At 43.6% G+C, this 22,531-nt stretch overlaps 1 protein-coding gene across 1 annotated transcript in view; it reads right to left on the bottom strand.

Annotated features, from left to right (window-relative positions):
- The window catches only part of dcc (DCC netrin 1 receptor), a 385,109-nt gene that overhangs the window by 1,865 nt on the left and 360,713 nt on the right, over positions 1 to 22,531 (bottom strand). The window contains 1 exon segment of the mRNA XM_041969439.1: positions 15,771 to 15,916. Within this exon segment, the coding sequence (XP_041825373.1) occupies positions 15,771 to 15,916 (146 nt within the window).

Genomic DNA, 22,531 nt, shown 5'->3' with positions numbered 1-22,531 from the left:
GTCTAGTTCTGTTGACTACACAATCATGGGGAAGACTGCTGACCTGACAGTTGTCCAAAAGACGACCATTGACAGGAGGCAAGACACAAAGGTCGTTGCTAAAGAGGCTGGATGTTCCCAGAGCTCTGTGTCCATGACCATTAATAGAGAGGCGAAGGGAAGAAAAAGATGTGGTAGAAAAATTGTACAAGCAACAGGGATAACCGCACCCTGGAGAGGATTGTGGAACAAAACTCATTCAAAAATGTGGGGGAGATTCACAAAGAGTGGACTGCAGCTGGAGTCAGAGATTCAGGAACCACCAGCACAGACGTATCAAGATGTGGTTTCAACTGTCGCTCTCCTGGTGTGAAGCTACTCTGGAACAAGAGAAAAGGACTGGACTGCTGCTGAGTGGTCCAAAGTTATGTTCTCTGATGAAGAGAGAGAGAGAGAGAGAGAGAGAGAGATAGATAGATAGATAGATAGATAGATACTTTATTGATCCCAAGGGAAATTCAAGCATCCAGTAGCATATACATACATTAAAGGTTAGTACTTGACATTAGGGGTTAGTACTTAAGCATAACTAGACTCATTTAAAATTAAATAAAGGCAACGGTAGATAAAGGAGACAAAATGGTAAAAACTATTGTACACTCATTGTAATGTCTAGTCAGCTAGATATGGTATGCCGCAAAAACACACTCCGAGTTGGACCGAACAAGACTCATTATTATGGTCTATGTACATATATACTGTACAGGTGATCAAGTATGTACATATATTGACAGTAGTAATCAAACAAGGTGCATGAGTGAAAAAGTGGAGGATGTGCAAAAACTGCTGAAACAGTGTTTACAGAATGAGATAAAAACAAATGTGCTTACAAATGAGAAAAAGGCACATTTGTTGATGTCCTTTGGAACTCAAGGTCCCAGAGTCTGGAGGAAGAGAGGAGAGAATCCACGTTGCTTGAAGTTTCCAGTCAGTGATGGTTTGGGTGCCAGGTCATCTGCTGGTGTTGGTCCACTGTGTTTTCTTAGCTCCACGGTCAACGCACTTAGAGCACTTCCTGCTTCCTGCCGCTGACCAATTTTATGGAGAAGCAGATTTAATTTTCCATCAGGACTTGGCACCTGCACACAGTACCAAAGCTACCAGGACCTGGTTTATGGACCATGGTGTCCCTGTTCTTAACTGGCCAGCAAACTGGCCTGACCCTTAACCCAGTAGAACATCTATGGGGCATCATGAAGAGGAAGATGAGATACACCAGACCCAACGATACAGAAGAGCTGAAGGCCACTATCAGAGCAACCTGGGCTCATAACACCTGAGCAGAGCCACAGACTGATGGACTCCATGCCATGCCGCATGCTGCAGGAATTCAGGCTAAAGGAGCCCCGACTAAGTACTGAGTGCTGTACATGTCATACTTTTCATGTTCATACTTTTCAAAGAAAGTATATACTTCTTCCCACTCCTGTTTTAAATTTCTTTATAATATGATTTGATGACGCAGTAATAATTATTATTGTTCTGTCATTGTTTTCTTTTTGTAAAATTTCATCTTTTGTTTGTTTGTTTAAAATAAATGTATTCATTCAAATAAGCGAAACCATATAATATGTTTCCATTCAGGCTGTGGTTGTAGTCAAGTAGTCCCATAAGGAAAAAGATGCAGTGATGATGGTTCTTTAACCACATCGCAACCCTCTGAATCATTATGGACTTGTGATGTACCTAAGGATTCCCACCCTAATAAACAGCTCCATCTTTATTTTACACAACATAAAGTAACTGTCAAGTTCCCATGAGTCAGAAAATCATTGAGTACCGACTGTCACATTAACATGTAACCATCCATGAGTAAAACAAGTCTTTCAAGCTTTACTATCATCTTCCCATGTGATGTTGTACAGATGTTCGGAGACTGCAGTGTGGCTCGAAATTCTACTCTAAGCAGCCAGTTCATCAGCTCCACCTGTTCTACTTCCTGTTTACACTAATGTCTAACCAGCAAATCACAGGGCAGCATGTAGCCATGTAGAGGTGGTGAAGACGACCTGCTGAAGTTCAAACTGAGCATCAAAATGAGGAAGAAAGGGGATTTAAGAGACTTTGAACGTGACATGGTTGTTGGTCTGAGTGTTTACTGGGATTTTCACCCACAACCATCTCCAGGGTTTCCAGAGAATGATCTGAAGAAGAGAAAATATCCAGAGCAGCAGTTGTCTGGACCAGGATGTCTGGTCAGAGGTCAGAGGAGAATGGGAAGACTGGTTGGAGGTGATGCAGCTGCAGTAGCTGACTGTGCTGAACAGCAGTCCGTGACCCAGAGTCAGATTGTTAGACCAGATGCTTTTACTGTCTTGTTTAAAGCACCTGAATTTACCAAAGCTTTTGCTGTCTTTGTAGCATAAGAAAGCTGCTTTACATAAAACTTTATCTTTGTTAATCTTTGTTAAAATACTTCCAAACAACACTTGTCAGTTACATGGTGTTGTCTGTCCTCATAGGACTGCTTTGCTAGCTAGCTTCCTCTGTCTTTATGACAACTTAGCTAACAGGATATTAACTTATTTTAAGGAGAGACTGCCATGGCAAGCTCTTGATCAAACTCAGTGTTGAATGCCAAACTTTTAAGGATTCATCTATACAGCCTTTGGTCTGAAACAGTAATTATTAATGCCTAGCTGGTGAGCTTTCCCACATTCAAACTTAGATTAAACCGAGATGTTTTATAGAAAAATTACTAATGTAACTAACAAATCTTCTGTGAGCTCTGTCATTGTCTGCGAGGTTTAATGTGGTTGATGGTCTGTGTCTCACTCCAAATGATAATTACAACATAGGATTTTGTCAGCATTATTCACAGGGAAACCAGAATCTCCTAAAATATCTCGTCCTTGCTTGCAGTTTGAAGCTTTGGGGGTTGGGGGGTAACAGTGGAGATTCACATTAAAGGGAAAGAAGAGAACAAGCTGCAGCTGAAAGGCTGTTTTTATCTGTAGAATACACACCCAGTGACCTTTGCATGGTTTACTTTCATTCAGAATGAAATCATAAAAGCTCATCTAAGAGCCCACACTGCAAGAGAATTTCCACTTTGCGCAGACAAAAAGGCTTCTATAAAAATCATAGCCTATAATAAAGAACCCAGCAAAAAGGATGACCTCTTGATCTGGTTTACTGACCCGTAACTGCAGAGTCTTTCTGAGTCATGAATGCTTCATCAGTGGGAAACCACACCTGTTGATGCTCCACGTGCCTTTGTGATATCCTGCTATCTCCACTGACCTGCTGACCTGGATCCACACCCCTGTAATCTCCCAGAGACTCAGTCCAGCAGCGCAGAGCAAACGGAGAACGTTTAAACTGCTTTCATGTGGACAAGCAGTGGTCATGGTAGATTTCTGCTTCTGAAAGATCCCCAGGACCTAAAGGAGACTGGGAGGACCTGAAGAAGACTGAGACGTGGATGCAGACATGGTGCCCTTAACTGAACAGAAAGGAACAGATCAACGGACTCACTGTTGGATTGAGAAATGCTTTTCTTCTGCTCCCTCTAGGATGAACAGTCATTAGTTTAGTTGTGGGTTGTGAAGATGCTGAATGTGATGGACTGTGGTCTGGGCCTGCTAGAAGACTGCAGTGTGCACACATGTACAGTAACCGAATGGCTCAATAAGGTCCGCCACCTAACAGTCTGGAAGTGGTTAGGCATTTACAGTCAAGGTCCGCCTTCTAGTACCTGGTTGGGTCCCTTTGGATCCCATGTCCACATGTCTAAATACATGAAGTAGCTGTCATGTGACTGACTGGTTAGATATTTGTGTTCATAAAAAGTTTACCAGGTGAGTGTATCTCTGCTAACTTAACATAAGTTTATACATCATCTAAATAAAATAGCTAACACCAAACACGTGCACATTCTTATGTCAAAAATCAGTTTTTGCTTAATATTTGGCATCTTGTTTAAACCAAAAAATAAAGCAAGTTCTATGATGTTCCATGGGGCTGAAAAGCTGAATGTTCAGGAGTTATTAAATAGATAAAAACTGTTTTCAAAAGCTGGTTTGAGTTACTCTGAAATCAGGAAAACCACCATTCACCAACTGGTCAGTCTAGGACTGCCTTTGGCAAACGCTTCGACAAAAAGCAACTTCCTTCTATTTTCACTAAGTTATACCTACCACATGAAAAATGTGCTAACTTTGGGTATAATTTAGTAGCATTATAAAGGATGAAAAGACGAATTGGCTGATTCAAACGAGGACGAGCTGACACTCCGATGAAAGGAATTTAGAGTAAAGATGTAGGAGGCTCTGACAAGAAGGCTTCCAACCCGCCCTAAAAAATCAATATAACTGCATGCTAGTAAAGGAAATATTTTCACAGCTTCACCTTGCTTTCAGGCATTTATGATGGCAGCTGCAGCTGTTCTCTACCTCTTCAGACAAAAAAAAGTTGTCAATCCGGATCCAACCCGGTGCCTTAAACCGTAAACAAACAGCACAATCCGGATCCAACCCGGTGCCTTAAACTGTAAACAAACAGCACAATCTGGATCCAACCTGGTGCCTTAAACCGTAAACAAACAGCACAATCCAGTAGGGCTGGGCGATTAATCAAATTTTAATCACAATTATGATCTGGGTTTTCAACGATCATAAAAATGAAATGGTCCGATTATTTTTGTCCTTCACAGTTTCCTCCCGTAAATAAATAATCCACCAGCTCCCAGAGTCACAGAGAGACAAACGTTATAAACAAACAGATTTTTTTTTTTTTTCATTTAACACAGCAAACAATCCGCGATTTAAGAAACTCATCAACACTTTGGACAAATGGCATCACTGCCATCTCAACACCATTTTAGTGGACTGTCTCTCCTGCCCTGTATGATGAGTGTGGTGAGGGTGTTGTGAAAGACGTGGTGACAGTCCTATGTTTCGCCACCACTATGGAATTGTGGTCAAGCCGTATAGAAATGTCTCGCTACCTTTTATTGATGCGGATTTCAAGGTGAAAATGAAATGTCTCCAGACTATTTTTTTTCCAGATCACACCGGGCAGAACATAGCTGCTGGTCTCAGAGAAACAATAGCTACGGGGACCTAGTAGAAAGAAACTAGTCTGTATTACCACAGTAAACACTTAAAATGTCACAATGACCCCCCCAACTCTCTCTTTCTCTAATCGTGTTAAATAATCAAGATCTCAATTTCAATCAAAATAATCGTGATTATCATTTTTCCCATAATCGAGCAGCCCTACCAACCCGGTGCCTTAAACCGTAAACAAACAGCACAATCTGGATCCAACCTGGTGCCTTAAACCGTAAACAAACAGCACAATCTGGATCCAACCTGGTGTCTCAAACCGTAAACAAACAGCACAATCCGGATCCAACCCGGTGCCTTAAACCGTAAATAAAACAGCACAATCCGGATCCAACCCGGTGCCTTAAACCGTAAATAAAACAGCACAATCTGGATCCAACCAGGTGCGTTACCGTTTTTCTAAATTATCGATCGTGTATCTGAAGAACATTCTCAGCCCTCATATTGGTCATATGACACATGGTAGACATGCTCTCAGGTCGGAGCAGGTTCTTTCTGTTGCACTTCGTCTTTTTGCCATCGGGAGTTTTCTTTATAACATTGGTGAGGCTGAGCATAAAAAAGAGAAAGTCTTCCTTAGGTAACTGTCACTGTAGGATGTGATCAGAATGTCAACGAGAACAATCTGCTTACAATTAGGGACATTCTAGTAGGGTTGCAGTGCATAAACAACCAATAAAACACCAAGTCACCCTGTTAAACGTTTATAGACCCCCAGGGAGTGATAGGCAACTAATTAATAAAATTTTTTATTTAATTTGCCTGGAAACAACTGGGGTGTTGATATGTGGGGGGGACTGGAATATTAACTTACAACAATCATTAGACTCCTCTAATAGTTCGAAAAAGATGTTACCCGAGGCTCTACATACTAAAAGAGCACTCAGGAATGATAGATGTGTGGAGGGCTCTTCAGCCAGGTGAAAAGAGCTTTACGTTTACTCTCACTCACATTCAATGTTTTCTAGACTTGATTATGTTCTTATGTTAAATTCGGACAGACATAGAGCGATTGACTGTAATATTGGAGTCAGAGATATATCAGATCATGCTGGAGTTTACCTGATTCTACACTTGGACATTAAACGTAAGAAAACTCTCTATAGATTCAACTCTAGTTTCCTTAATGAAACTGAATTTATTAAATCTGTGGGGGAGGAATATGAGGACTACATCATTCATAATGACAGAGGAGATGTTTCACCTAGTGTGCTATGGGATGCTGCCAAGGCAGTCCTTAGAGGTAAATCAATATGGTGGTCGTCTATTATGAAAAAAAAGAAAAATTCAGGACCATATTAAGAACAACAAAGAACATACTTTAAAAGAGGTACTTTACATGAGACAGACCTTAAATGAGCTGTATGAGAGCCAAATAGAAAAGAAAGCTAAATTTATAAAGCAAAATTATTACGAAAATGGCCCCCAAGCCAAAAAAATAGTTTGTTTGGAGAGTTCGTAATCAGCAAGCAGAAAGATATCTACATAAAGTAAAAAATCCACATACCAATAAGATTCAACACAACTTAGTAGATACACAACAATCCTTTGTGGCTCACTGCTCTAATTTATACTTTCAACCCCCAGCAGGTAGAACATTTTTTGACCTCTCTGGATTTACCTTCTATAGGTACTGAACAAAACAAAACTCTTATGCAAGAGATAACAGAGGAAGAAATAAAACAGTAATATTAAACTTGAAGAATAATGAAATGCCCGGCGCAGATGGTCTCTCCTCTGAATGGTTCAAATGCTTCAGACTTATAATTACGCCATTATTAAAGTCCTGTTTTAACTATGTCTTGGGCGGGGGGACCCCACCATCAGCTTGGATGAATGCTTTAATCTCAGTGATACCAAAATCTGGAAAAGATGCAGCTGAGTGCAGTTCATTTAGACCCATATCTGCTGAATGTGGATTACAACTGAAGGAGGCATGGCGGTCCCATGTATAGAAAATTACGATAAGGCGGCTCAGCTTAGGGTCTTGGTCGCATGGTGTGACCCTACATGTGATGCCAGGTGGAAAGAAATAGATCAAGCTGATATTCAAACCTCTCTTCCATCTACTCTAGGGGATAAATCCGTGTTAAAATTGCTTTTGAGCAAAGTGTCTAGCTGCATTAAGGTACCACTTAACATTTGGTTTAAGGAACTCAAAAATAAAACTGTGCTAAAATCTCAAGTTGGCCGGCGTATGATACAGAATCCCCCCTGCAAAAAAAACGATAATAGGTTTAAGTTTTGGCATAATAGGGGTATCACCATGTACTGGAAATTGCCTTCTGAAAAGGGGATAGATACCTTCCAACAACTTTCAGTTCATTATAACCTGGAAAAAGATGATTTTTTTAGATACCTTTAACACAGATATTACTAAAAGCCAGGCTAGACGACCTTCCGTTAATATCTGTATAGACGTTTGCAAAGGGAAATTAACCAGAAAACACATCTAGAGTATATTCAGCATTGCAGATGGAAAAAAAAATCCACAATGTATATTAAATGTAGATGGGAGCAGGAGGCTAGAATAGAACTAACTGAAGAAGACTGGTTAAACATTTGTAAAGCCTTAGTAACCACCTCAAGCTCTGCTTGGTGGAGGAGTTCACCTGAAAGAATACAGTGCATTTTTTTATTACACCCCGAATTAAGGCACTTCAAAGTAAAAATGTGGAAAATGGTAAATGTTGGAGGAACTGTGGGTATACCGCTGCGGGCCATTTCCATAGTTTTTGGGAATGCCCCAATCTGACCTCCTATTGGACAGATGTGGTTAGGACTACCCAAACGATTATGGGACAAAACCTGGAAGAGACTTTTAGTGTATTCTATTTAGGTAATATCCCATCTCAACTGAAAAAAACAAGGTCATTATTTACTACAAATACCACAGGCAGCTAGTGAGAAGGCTATTACACGGAAATGATAACATGAAGAACCGCCTACTACTTTGGAATGCAAGGACATAGTACATGAACTTTGTGGAGCGATTAACCTTCTCCCTCAGACATTCACTAGAAAAAGAAGAAAACCTTTGGAAAAAATGGAAACACTTCCTTAAGATAAAGTCAGAATAGTTTTGTTTTTATAGCTGTGATGGGATGTATTAGACCAAAGAGTGGTGACAGTAAAGATATTTTTGGGTTTTGTTTACCGCGGCTGAGACTGGGCTGGTCCTCCTCCCTTTCTTGTTGACCCTGAAATGGTCTTGATCTCATTGTATTTGGTTTGGACTTGTCATGCCATTCATTTAGTTTAATGTTTTAAAGTCTATCAGATGGTTATGTATAAACTGTATAAACTGATTTCTCCCCCGTTGCTTTTTTTTTTTTTGCTTTTCTCACTGTATACCTTCACCTACTTTCTTATCTTGGTAGTTTTTTTCTCTCTCTCTCTTCGTTTGATTTTCTTTGAGTTACACACACACACACACACATATATATATATATATATATTGCATTATAATTGTTAGTATGTGTCATTTACACAAAAATAAAACGTATTAAAAAAAAACACAAATAAGAAATATATTTTGAGAATATTAATACCAAGATACATTGAAGCAAAGATACAAATGTTTAATGAAAGGAACACTCAAGATAAAAAATAATACTATTTTCTGTCAGCTCACATTCTTTTGCTGCCGCTGCTGTATTGTTTTTTATATATATGGTCATATTCTGCACATCACTGTTGTCGGATGCAAACCATCTATGTCCAAAATTGTTATTCTTCAAGAAATTAATAAAACTGCATGGTTTTTGTAATAATTGGACATAATGTCATCAAACCTGGTTTTGTGTTTTACATCATATATATTTGGTTAAATATTTGTAAAACTACAGACATAAAGGGTGACCAGTACTACTGATTTATGAAGAAAAAATAAAAATCACAAACTTTGGAAACAGGAGGTTTGTGCCCGACAGCAACGATATGTATTCATTAATATTTCTAATTCCACTCCACGCAAAATGGGAGGAGAGACTCTTTTTTTTCACCTGTTGCCATGGTGAATTGTGAGCTCCGTGCTCCATTGGTGAGGGCTTTTTGTCTGCCCATGCATGCGCTGTACTCAGGAGGAAGTTACCTTAGAGTTGATGAACTAAAAGTTATCACCTGTTCTGAAACCGAAAACTCTGACTTAGAAAACTCAGAGTTGGTCAACCCAGAGTTGTGCTTTTAACTGAGAGTTTGTTGAACCCACTTTCTGAAACAGGGCCCAAATCCAAACCGGTGCCTTGAACCATAAACAAACAGCACAATACAGATCCAACCTGTAAAATGCAAGAGTAACAGGTTAACACGGTAACATAACAAGGCATCACAGTAACATCGTAACATGGCAACGAGTTAACAAGGTAAAAATGTAACAGGGTAACAGGGTAACATGGTAACAGGGCGTCATGGTAACAGGGCGTCATGGTAACAGGGTAACATGTTAACAGGGTAACAGGGCATCATCGTAACAGGGTAACATGTTAACAGGGTAACAGGGCATCATGGTAACAGGGTAACATGTTAACAGGGTAACAGGGCATCATCGTAACAGGGTAACATGTTAACAGGGTAACAGGAAAAACTGATGGTTGAAGGAGTGATGGAGCAACAACTGGACAGAGAACTCCTGCTATATAAATATAATAAATGCCTGTTAACGTCGTCCTCACATGATTTACTGGCCTCGCATCACAGCCTAATAATGTGTGTGTGTGTGTGTGTGTGTGGGGGGGGGGGGGGGGGGGTTATGGATAGGCCAGGGGGCTGATGAGAAAAGACTACATCGATTACAGAGATACAGCAGACAGATCTGCTGACCTTTAACACCTCTCCCTCTTTCTTCCTTTCTGCCATTCTTCCATCTCATTTTCTCTCCCTCTTATCAGCTCTGCTGCCCTCTGTCCTTCCTTTTTTCTTCTCCTCCCCTAGCTGGTCCGTCTCTTCCCAAAGCATCCCCCTTCTTCTGTTGTTGTGGCAACCGCGTTCTCCCATCCTCCTCCCCTCCACATGCTGTCCTCTTTTCTCCTCCTGAAGCATCCTTCGTTCTCCAGTTGCAATAGCAACACCTCAAGATTTTCACCTCCCCTTCCCTCCTTTTTTCCCCTATATGTTCTCCTACCCTTCCATCTTCTTTTCCAGTTGCCGTGGCAACAACACCCTTTGTCCTATTGTCATTGAATCGCATATGAATATTTAACAAGTCATGGCGTCCGACATCCCTCTACATCATCTTTTGTCATTTATCTTGTCGTCCTCTCACTTTTTTCCATTTCCTCTCAACCAGCGAGTCTCTCCATCCCTCCCCAAACTTCCTCTCCTATCCCTCTTCCTAACAGTTCTCCACCCTTCTTTTCCACTGTCGCTATCGTTTTCTAACTTCATTGTGCCCTCTTGTCTTTTCCAGGCATCCACATCCCTCTTTCTCCCACTGTTTACCTCTATAATTTCATCTTCTTGCCTCTGCTTCCTCCGTCTCACTCTCTTCCACCTTTTCTCTGCCTCTTTTCGGCTTGTCACTAATGAACAGTGTTTTATTCAGCAGCTAAAAGGCCGCTGACAGGCTTGCAGAAAGGAAACAGGTGTAGTAACAAAGCTGTGTAGGTGAGCGTGAACATCCCTCGCTCCTATCGCTTCTGTGTGATCCAAATTTTAAGAACCTTTTCTCTGTTTTTCTTTACTATGTTTTGGGCTCATTTCTGGATGTGTTACAGTCACTCAGTCACTCCTCCAGCACTCCCCTGATTCCTCACACCAGTTCCTTATCCACTCATCAGCGTTAACCCAACCTCACACCTAGTGAACTCACTCCCTCTCTGTTCCCAGATTCCTCACCCTGTATTGGTAACTGTATGTTTCTCTTCAGAATACCAGTCACTGAATAAACCTTGTTAACGTTCCCTTGTCTCCCCGGAGTCCTTGTGTAACAGAAGGTCCGACCAAGAACAGAATGAGCCGAGGAAGGAGAACGAGGAATGGATTCCTCAACACTGGACCTCCCTTCACCACTGAGGCTGAGATGAGGGAATGGCTGGATCTGATGATATCTCTCCGGGACAGTTTCTCTGGCTGGTCGCCATTCCAGGGTTCCAGGTTGGTGATCCGGCGAGGTCCAGCTCCCAAGCTGAAGTCCCTAGTGTCGTCTCCAGCTCCCAGGCTCACGTCCCTAGTGTCGCCTCCAGCTCCCAGGCTCACGTTCCCAGTGTCACCTCCAGCTCCCAGGCTCACGTCCCCAGTGTCGCCTCCAGCTCCCAGGCTCACGTTCCCAGTGTCGTCTCCAGCTCCCAGGCTCACGTCCCCAGTGTCGCCTCCAGCTCCCAGGCTCACGTCCCCTGAGCTGACGTCTACTCCGGCTCAACAGCGTCCGACGCCACAGCCACGGTCAGCACCTGTCCTGCAGCATCCTGTGCCTGTTCCCCGGTCCTGTCCGTCTCTACAGCGTCCAACGCCACAGCCACGATCAGCCCCGGTCCTAGATACTCCCATGTCTGCCTCCCGTCCAGTTCTGCTCCCCAGCCTCCGACGCCTGCTCCCTGGTCAGTCCCGGCTCTACAGCGTCCAACGCCACAGCCACGATCAGCCCCGGTCCCACAGACTCCCATGTCTGCTTCCCCATCCAGTTCTGCTCCGCAGCCTCCAACACCTGCTCCCTGGTCAGTCCCGGCTCTACAGTGTCCGATGCCACAGCAACGGTCAGCCCCGGTCCTGCAGCCTCCCATGTCTGCTTCCCAGTCCTGTTCTGCTCCGCAGCCTCCGATGCCTGATCCCAGGTCAGCCCCGGCTCTACAGTGTCCGACGCCACAGCAACGGTCAGTCCCGGCTCTACAGCGTCTGACACCACAGCCCCGGTCTGCACCAGCCCTGCAGCCTCCCGTGCCTGCTCCCCGGTCTTCACCGGCTCTCCCACGTCAGACACCGATGCCACGGACTGTTCCTGCTCGGTCTCCGACGTCTGCTCCACGGGCTGCTCCAGCATTACCTCCGACACCAGCGCAACGGTCCTGCCTGGCGCTTACCAGTCCGAGGTTAGTTCCTGTCTGTGAGGAGGTCGACGGTTTCGACGCTCCTCTCCCGCCAGTGGGTCCAGTCTCCGAGGGGGTCTCAGAACGAGACGCTCCTCTCCAGCCTCTGGGTCCTTCCTGTTTCCTGCTCCTGTCTGTGCAACCTGCCCGTCGCCCGCCAGAGACTCAGCTCCAGTCTGTGCGACCTCCCGGTCGCCTGCCCGAATTCTTATTAACATGTCTCTGTCTTCCAGAGCTGCTGTCGGCACGCCTCCCTGCGTGCCAGCTCCAGTCAGCGCGCCTGCCAGACATCCAGCTCCAGTCAATGCATCCCTCAGGCCGTCCTCCTGAGCTCCAGCCAGCCTGTTCTCCAGAGCTCCGGTCCGAGCATGCCGTCCGCCAGGGGTCAGCCCCAGGCCTACACGTCCTCTGGGTCCTCCTTCCATGACCCAGCCCTGGTCTGCTCGTCCTCCGGGTCCTCTTTCCATGACCTGGCCCTGGTCTGCTCGTCCTCCCGGTCCTCCTCCAGAGATCCGGCCCTGGTCTGCTCGTCCTCCGGGTCCTCCTCCAGGGATCCGGCTCAGGCCTGCCCGTCCTCAGGGTCTCCTTTCCTTGACCCGGCCCAAGCCTGCTCATCCTCCCAAGATCCGGTCCCGGCCTGCTCATCCTCCTGATCGCCCTCCAGCTGTCAGATCCCAGCCTGCTCGTCTTCCCACGGTCCGGTCCCAGTCAGTCTGGCTTCCCAAGTCCCGGCCCTGGTCTGCTCGCCCTCCGGGCCATCCTCCAGAGATCCGGTCCAGGTTTTTCCGTCCTCCGGGACGCCCACCTGCGCTGGTTGCTGTTCTCTCCGCCTTGTGGTCGTCCGCCAGAGATCCGGATCCTGTTACAGTCACTTCTCCAGCACTCCCCTGTCCTGCCACTCCTCCAGCACTCCCCTGATTCTTCACTCCCCTGATTCTTCACACCAGTTCCTGATCCACTCATCAGCGTTAACCCAACCTGTCACACCTGTTCCCCATTGACTCTCCAGTCCTTATATACTCCACCATCTCAGTTACTCCTTGTCGGACCTTAAACCTCACACCTAATGGACTCACTCCCTCTCCGGTCCCAGATTCCTCACCCTGTATTGGTAACTGTATGTTTCTCTTCAGAATACCAGTCACTGAATAAACCTTGTTAACGTTCCCTTGTCTCCCCGGAGTCCTTGTATAACAGGATATTTTTCTTCTACGTCTAACTCCTGGTTTCATTTCAAAATGTATAGATTCCTTCTCTTATGCCTTTAAAATAAAAAGTTAAATGATTTATATTTAAGTTAATATTCGGGCTACTCGCTGGTAAGAGGCAGTCTGATTCTTTTTATTTTTAATAACTTATTAAATCCTTATAAGGATGCGTTGTTTGTTCTTATCAGCCACTGGGTTTAAAATTCCCCCAGATGCCTGTTCTCATCTGAAAGAAGAGTCAGATAACGTTCCTTCTGGTAAACAATGCAAAGACATCAAGATCATTGATCTACATCAATATTTCAATTCAGTGATCAGCGAGCCAATAACATGACTCCAAACTGAAAATATAGATACAGTAATCACATGTAAGATTAACTTAAAGGGAAGATGTGTAAAATATTTTAGTATTATGGCTGGTTTTCATCATGTGATACGAGTTAAAACCATGTGTCCCATATCGTTGACTGCTGAACCCTGAATCTAATCAATACAATATCTAGTCACATTAATCTAATAACAGAATTTGTCTCAGTACCTGCAAACACTGAATTATTAACTGATTGGAAATAATATGTGGCCTATTTTCATCATTCATACACACGTGTAGATGCATAACAGATGTATAACTGCATCTGGAAGGCAAAAGCAGCCATTTTCATGCTGTTTCGTTCCCGATCAGCATGATCATCTTTAAAACAAGTCAAATGTGCCATAAAGATTACCACAAGAAGCTGAAGAGAATTATTACATGTTGCCCAAAGTTATTCTGATCTGCTTAAGAAGCAACTCTGATCACAGCTAAACCAGCCGACCGTGTCTATGTCAGCATGTCATGCCAAGATGCTGTAAATCAGAGGGACAGAGCCAGCATAGGTCTACAGGTGGATTTCAGAGATCCTTCATCCGGATTAAATCTATTACCATCATATTAAATCTCTCTATCAGGTAAACACACAGCTGGTCCATCACTTTATCCAGCGTCAGTCAGCTGGAATCTCTGATCAGATGGATTTCAGTCGAATAGATGACACATTTGTCCATGTAAACTGAGGTAATGATGCTCATTCATTCAGCTGTAGCGTTAACAGATTCATGGAATCAGTGGGTCAGCGATGCCTTCACTGACATGCAGTAAACATGGTGGACGTTGGTGCAGACCTGGACAGTTCTCCAGCGACGGACTGGTGCTGCCTCTGGCTCAGGCCGCTGTCTCCCCGCTTCGTGTCCACAGAAACCAGTGAAAACTTATTCCATGACTTCTCGCCTCGATACACAACAGCTGTCCAGGATTGCTCGAATATCGGTGAACACATAGCTAGTTCACCTACAGCTGGGCTTTCTGCTCTCAGGAAGCTTAAATTAAGAAAAGCTACATTGTGATGAACTCTCGTCCTGCAGCATCTTTGTTTGAAAACAAAAAAATCCAGACTAAACGTGATTAAATGTTTATGTTTGTGTAAATCAGCTTCTACGTAACTGTAGACGTAGTTTATCATTTAAATTTCTGCTCTTCTCCTTCCAGTATTAATTAGTTATAAATTGAGTCATAGATACAACTCTAATAACAGTAATTCCACAGGAAGAACATTTAATGACCTACACATTTCCAGGTTTAGAATCTGGAAGATGATGTGCCATCAGGACAGGTGTGGGGGGTGAAAACAACGTAGGCCATGCAGACTGAGTCTGCAGGTGGATGCATGGCTGCTTGCAAGCAAGGAGCCAGTAAATCGAGGCTTTCTGCTCGTGTGCGTTAAATTTCCAGCATGTTGCACCGAGACATCAGCTGTACTGCTGTTAATGTTTGCAATAAGTCTAAAATCTTTTTTTCATCTTTCAGATAAAGTGACTTATCGACTCTACAACTCACAGCATCTTCAAAGACGTAATTTAGGAGACAATTTCTATGCCTGTCACTCATTTGTCTCCTGTTCATCAATCAGCAGCAGCATTAAAACCTCTGACAGGTCAATATCTTTGAATATCTTGTTACTCTGACAGCTGTCAGCCTGTGGCTTATATCAGGAAGTCCAGGTTAAAAATGTTGGAGACGAGATGAATTGGCTAGTAAGTGGACGTCAGACGAGGAGCTAACTGGGTCCAGAAAGACTTGTTAGCTGCTCCCACTTTACTGTAGGTAAAACCTAACAAAGGACAACTGGCAATTTAGCCACGAGCATCCAAAGCTTCTTTAATACACCGTGACTCTGAACCTGAAAAGTTTGACCTGAAACCAGAATTTTATCAAATCTTCTGTGACTCTTAGAGCCTGATCCTACATGTAGAAAATACACAAACATGTAAAAGTTACATCTGAATAAATACCCAGGTTTTAAATAACCTTTTAGTACAATATGGTTTGCTTTGTGAATGTTTCGATCAGCACACAGAAAGCCAGACACCTCATAAGCGTCTCCACACAGACTTACGTTGGCAGCTGGATCCTCTGGAAGCTTCGGTCCTTCTTCCTGTACATCCGGAGCTGTGGGAACTGAGACGGGCAGCAATGGAGAGCGAGCTTTACCGGCCTGACCCAAAGACGCCGTCTTCACCTGGGGCTTCGGAAGGCTGCCGGCTGGACAAGACGAGGGACATGTCAAACACGGGACAGACCTGAGCTCAAGTAACTGTTTTTTCTTATTTCACATGACAGTTTTCCATGTTTGGTGCAGAGCTTTTTGGAGGTGATGAGGTGCTCTGTAATCACACTTCAACTGATTTGACGTCTGGAGTAACGAGACATCTCCGGGACAGGACAACCACCATAACTGATTGATCTTAATGATGGTTTTAGACACAACAGCCACAGTGTAATCACTGATTTTAATGACGGAGAAGGTGAGCATAATCATGCATTTTAGAGAGGGAACAGCTCAGATAAGAGATGACTGTAGCATGAAAAGCAAATGCGCTCCGTCATTATTAAAGTGTAGGTTTAAAATTATCAATGATTTAAGACAGAAGGTGTGAGTAAAATCAGAAGGATGGTGATGAGTCCAATCAAGGATTTCTTTACACACACCTCTGAGTTTATTGTAACGTTTTAGAGGTCAGAATGTGATCCCTGCTGTTGGGAACACTGGACATCATCTGCAACCGCAGCTCCAAAAAGGTGTGAAAAGAAAGAGAATGCAGTGGTTTCTAAATCTCATCATCATCTTTTATTCCAGCAGAAGATCAGCAACGTGTCAGACGGTGAAACTGAGACAATTTTAGCATGTGATGAAAAATACGAGCTGGTAGTGAATCTGATGGTTGAAGTGGGGAAGAAAGATGTTGGGGGAGACAGACAGAGTGGGAGGCAATCAATGATTTTAGTCACAGGATAGGAAATGATCACTTTTAGATTTGAGGCCACATGATGCGCATCACTGGAAACTTAATGCACGGATGTAACGGGCTGCAGAGCGAGGCGATAGGAGGGACTGAAGGTCATCAGTTCTTTCTATAGACTATTCCCTTCTGATGCAGATGCTGTGATCACTGTACAGTCCTCCATGTCTCTTTTGTGTTCTACCTGCAGGGTTCAAAGGCCAGCCGTGGAAAAGGCAGTCAGAGCTTTCTGCCTGCACACACCAGCTGGAGGAATGAAACGCCTCTTTCATGCGCTTTGTGTTTTATTGCTTATGGGTTTTGTAATGTCCTGGCCTGGAACTGGCTCAAATATCGACCCATGTATTAATGAGTATTTGGGTTAGTCTTTGCTGTGTAGTGAAGCTCATGTAGCTGCAGACGGGAACGACCTGGTCACATTGATCATTGAAAATGCTGTTTTCAGACGTGACTAAGTGGACAGGGAGCCGGAAGCCTGGGCCTCTGGGGCATCAGCAGGACCATCTAGACAGACGTGTTTCACTGCATCTTTCTGATCTATTAGTGCTTGTTCCTGTCAGTGCAAAGAAAAATGTGAACAAGTCAGATCAAACGTAGCCACAAGTCCATCGAGTGAAAAGGAGACTGGTTGGACTGATGGATCTCTGAAGCTCTGAAGAACACAAGGAAAGACAATAAGAAAGTTAGCTGTTATTCTAACTTAAAAATGCCTCCTTTAAAGGTGAGAAGGGAAAGAAAATGACATGGAGAGGGAAAAATGAAGACAGATGTCTATTTTTCCTTCCACATCTCTGAGTCCCTGAACAGTCTCCTCATGTCTGACCACATCCTGAGGCTTCCTCTACCGACACTCCCTGCTTCACTTCATCCCCTAATCAGTCCAGATCTCCAGCAACAACACGCCCGGATCGGAACCTCTGAATGAGTAGATCCACAGACGAAGAAACGCTCAGGTTTAATCTAGGAAATTCCCAACATGGAAAAGCGAAAGTAATGATGGCTGGCAGCAACGAGGGGAGATCTCGTCCTGCTCAGAACCTGCCAAGTGGCCCAGATCTGAGCTGTAAAACTGTTGCATCTGAGGAGGAAGCTTCAGGTCTTTTCCTGCTTTAAAGTCTACAAGAAAATGATTCTTCAACTTTTCTTTTCTGTGGTGTGAACATTTTAAACTCCACATCCAGAACGACGTTCACTCTGTTTGTGATTTCATTTCAAGATCTGACGGATCAGGAAGAAAATCAGATGTTGGCTTGTTTCACTTAGCGTCAGGAAGTGTTTGTGTTAAATCAGCCGATTTAAATCCAGGCCGAAGACGATGCCGGATTAGCGTCTCCTTCCTCACCACACCACAACTCTAACAGTCATCAGTTATAAACTGCTTTTTACCAGCTTTGCCTCCCAGTAGGAGGCTGTGTATGTGTCCGTCTCCCCAGTCAAGATAAAAACCATTAAACATTTATACCAACAATGCATAATAAAATGTCCAAGCTGGCCTCTTGCCTTGTTTATTCTGCTCTGTTGCCCTAACCCATTTCACAGTGAGCACCATTTCATTTAACCAGGAAAAGATTCATAGCGATTAATATTTAATAAGAGCTGCATGCCTAAAGCAGACAGGAGCAGGAAGAGCAGGGCAGCAGAGGAGGAAGACATTGCAGGATTTTATACCAGGGATCAGACGGGGGAAAACTACTTTAAATTATTTTCATGTATCCAGACCAGCTGTCCCGCATTAAAGCAGCTAATCAGAGAGAGTACCAGCTGCTACAGCAGCTATGTTAATTTAAGAAAATCACATGGACCGTGGTACCGATCCGGACACCAAACAAACTATTCCTGCTTACAAACAACATGTGGTCAGAAGCTCTGGAGGACAGGAAGATCAGTCAGTGTGCTGTAAGCAGAAAGCATGTAACCATAGCAACCCACTGCTGCCTGGGTATGAACGACGTGATAGCAGAGGGACTACTTCTAGTACCGGGTCGGACCTTTTTAATCCTGATGTGATAGATGAAGCAGGTGGTGGAAACCTTCCTCAGATGTTTTCTCCATGTTGACATGACAGCATCACACAGTTGCTGCAGGTTTGTCGGCTGCATCCATGATGAGAATCTCCCGTTCCACCACATCCCAAAGCTGCTCTACTGGACTGAGATCTGGTTTCTCTTCTTCAGACCATTCTCTGGAAACTCTAGAGATGGTTGTGGGTGAAAATCCCAGTAAATACTCAGACCAACAACCATGCCATGATCAAAATCTCTTAAATCCTCTTTTTCCTTATTCCGATGCTCAGTTTGAACTTCTGCAAGTCGTCTTCACCACGTCTCCATGACTACATGCTGCCGTGTGATTGGCTGATTAAATATTTGTGTTAACAGGATGTTGAACAGGTGGAGCTAGCTGACGAGTTCAAGATACAATTCAAGAGATTTGCAGAAATCTGCCACTTCTCCTTTTTACTTGATGAGTTGACTTATTGTTTTCTATATGTAGTGTCAGGCTCAGTTTTCAGTGTTAGCTGTGAGTCTTGCAAGCTCACCTGTAAAATGCAGGTGGGTGGAGGCATCTTTATGCAGATGATTCAAGGATTAAGGAATCTTTATTATCCTGTGAGGGTAATTTGTTGTACAGCAATCAGTAAAAACAATCAGTCAGTGCACAATCACACAAACACAGTAAATATGTAAAAGACCAAAGGTGCTATATAGATGAAAAGAAAACTAGAGCTACTTATTCAGCAGGTCAATGCTGCAGGTAAAAACAAATGTTTATGTCTGTTAGTCCTGCACCTTGGCAGGATGGAGCTGCACCCTGATGGAAGCAGCAGGAACCCATGAGCCAAAGGGGTCTCTGATCCACGAGGACTGGAACAGCCTTGCACCTGACTCTGGTGTAGTACAGGGCTGGAGATCCCTGCAATTTCCCTACAGTCTTACAATCCCCTCAACCTGTTCTTGTTTTTTAAGGAAAGGAACGGTACCAACAGATAGAAGAGGAAGTTAAAAGAGATTCAATAAAACCAGAGAAAACATTCGCATAAAAGTCCTGTCAACATTAAAATTATGAAGCTTGTGATAAGCTTCCTGCACACGGCGTCCACATGATGACCAAAGGACACATCTGTGCTTCACTTCCTGAAGGTTCTCTGTTCCACAATAGAAACTCTACTACGTCTGTGATTTGGCCATCTTCATTTCCGCTGAAGAACAGCCATTTGTGTTGGGATGACCTCTCAGCACACCCAATTCAAACTCAGCCTCCAATAAAACATTTTTGAAAACAATGTGCAGAAGAAACAGCTGAAATAAAGGTTACTCATCCCCAGCTGAAGGAGCGCCATGGTGAATGGTACGCCTCGGGGGGGCTGTCAGAGATGAACATGGTGGGAAGGGGGAAGGGCTGGTCTGCTCAGAAAGGTGGCTTCATGTACCAGACAAGCTGCAGACGAGGTGTGAAATGCCCACCAGGGCTCACATCAGAGGTGTCTGTCTCCGTTTCTGGGTCGAAGCCAAACAGGAAGATTTATTGCAGTAGTAGGTGAAGATGGAGGGGATGGGTTATTGATCCAGAGAAGAGTTTGAAGTAAATGCTGGTAAAGAAGAAAAGGATGTTTATGGAGACACAACGTCTCTGGAGGGAGACAGACAGCTTCCCTCATGATCAGGAGAGTTTGGTCTTTCTTTGTTTACCTGTTTCATTCTGCCTTTTGTTTGAGAGAACCCGTAGCTGCAGCCGTGCGTAATATCCACGGAAATGTCAATTTTATATAAGTATTCATGACAAATGCAGATGTTCACAGGTAAAGGCTGTATTTCTTCCTAACCTAGAACAAGCAAGATCTTTTTAAGGCTCTCAGCTGCTTCAGTTTCTAAAAAATAATTGAAGGCAAGTTTAAAACAAAATAAAAAAGAGGAAATGAAAATACTTTCCCAGGAAAATCTGATTTATTGACAATTTTTACATGAGAGTTTTAATTCCCCTTTAATTCAGAATAAAAATGAAATCCTCTTAAAATGTTCTTGTAAACACCAAATGAAAACGGCCATTTCCAATTACACTTAAATCTGAAGTACGTGACTGGTTGATTCTGGTTTAAATATGAATTTAATAATTCCACCATCTTGTAAACGTTCATACAGCTTCAAATGAATCCCGGTTGTTGTGAGAATGCTCGTTCTTGATATTAAAAGCAGTTATATTAAGACAGCTGTGAAGTCGGCCTGTTATGACTTAAAGAACATCTGGATGACTAAAGGACTGATGACTCAGCAGGATTTAGAAAAACTGTAATGCTAAAAAGTCAATCAGACTGAGGAGGGATCAGAGATGACTGTGATCTTGCAGATGTGACCACGCCTCCACCGAGGCTAGAGGCAGACTAGGGTGGCCCAGAGACCCGGGCCATCAGCAGCAATCCTGGAGTACCAACCAGAACCTTGAACACAACAATGCTAAGCTAACACAGGTAAACACAGACACTCTGGACCACAAATAATTAAAGCTGTAACATGTAAATGAGGATGATTTCAGCCTCATTTATCAAGGCCCGATCATTTCTATGCTGGATTGGTCAGGTACCAACGTTTGTGAATTCATGAGCCCTGCGATCAGATGTGCGCTCATTTCCACGTCTGTTCGATAAATGAGGGCCTTTGTCTTTTCATTATTCTGAGTATTTCTCTGTCTGTTATACTCAGCACTTCATCTATTTCACTTACTTGATCAACAGCCTTTAGTTGGTGCAGGTCTTTCTCTAGTCTACGCTCAGCTCTAACTCTCTTTTAAAAACATTGTAATTAAAGCATGAAAACGTCTCTGTTTTCTCAGTGTGAGTCAGTCAGACCCAGATAAACACATCATCATCAGTGCACAATCAAATGCTGCTCAGGATTCAGTTTTTTATTTTTCAGTCTGAAGGTGATGAAGAGGAGACGGTGAAAGAGAGGGCTTGATCGAGGCAGCACTGTGTTTGGTGGGGGGTCATGAGGTGAGTACTGAGTCTCTGGCAGTTGTCGCCTCAGGCTTGGCATTTTTGAGCGAAAGGTTTGGAGGAGCTAAAAATCAATGTTAATCTGAGGCCACCTGGGCATGTAAACAGAGCCATAATGGACCTGTATACACCCTCCCCCCCCCCACACACACACACCTACAGCCAACAGGGAAAGACAGAAAAATCTACAGCCACCCACGCACACCTCCAGACAGGCAAGTGTCTGGTTGTCTTGCGTTTTCTTTCAGTGGCTCCTCCTGTAAGCTGCAAAGGGATACAACAGAAAGATAAAAGACATCGTAGAGAAAACTACGGGGACACCAAGAACTACAAAGAGACAGGGAATAAATATGGAAATATTCCTTTTGTTGTTTTCCTTTGATTGTGTACACTTTCCAGGTCTGTAAGTGTCTGAGCAAACTTGGATTTGTCCTTAGCACTGAAACTGATAATGAACTGACTGTGATGATTGGCATCTATCAGGGGGACAGGACATTAATGTCCCTTCTTGTTGCCACATGTGTGGAATTTTCTTAAATGCCTCTTTGAATGAGTCTGCCATGGGAGTTACTGAACTCCCAGAGCTGTCCCATCATTAACTAGGGGTTGTAATTCAGTACAAGAAGTAGTTGTCTCAACTAAAACCATGTTTTCAGCAGACAAACCAGGAATATTGTGTACCTGAATCTATGTGTGGTGAAGACTACCCCCTGTCAACCTCTGCCTACCAGGGAATGATTGTTTTGGTTCATCTATGGGTGCAGTGCTGCTAAAATGCGCCAGAGCCTCATTTCACCACTGCTTTGTCTGGGATTGTCCAGTTTATTTTAAATGTGTAATGTATAAAAGCTGATTAATATACTGTGT

The sequence above is a fragment of the Melanotaenia boesemani genome, chromosome 19 (assembly GCF_017639745.1).
Source record: "Melanotaenia boesemani isolate fMelBoe1 chromosome 19, fMelBoe1.pri, whole genome shotgun sequence".
Classification (NCBI taxonomy): domain Eukaryota; kingdom Metazoa; phylum Chordata; class Actinopteri; order Atheriniformes; family Melanotaeniidae; genus Melanotaenia; species Melanotaenia boesemani.
Note: the sequence above shows the minus strand (reverse complement) of the source record. Positions and strands in the feature narration are given on the sequence as shown.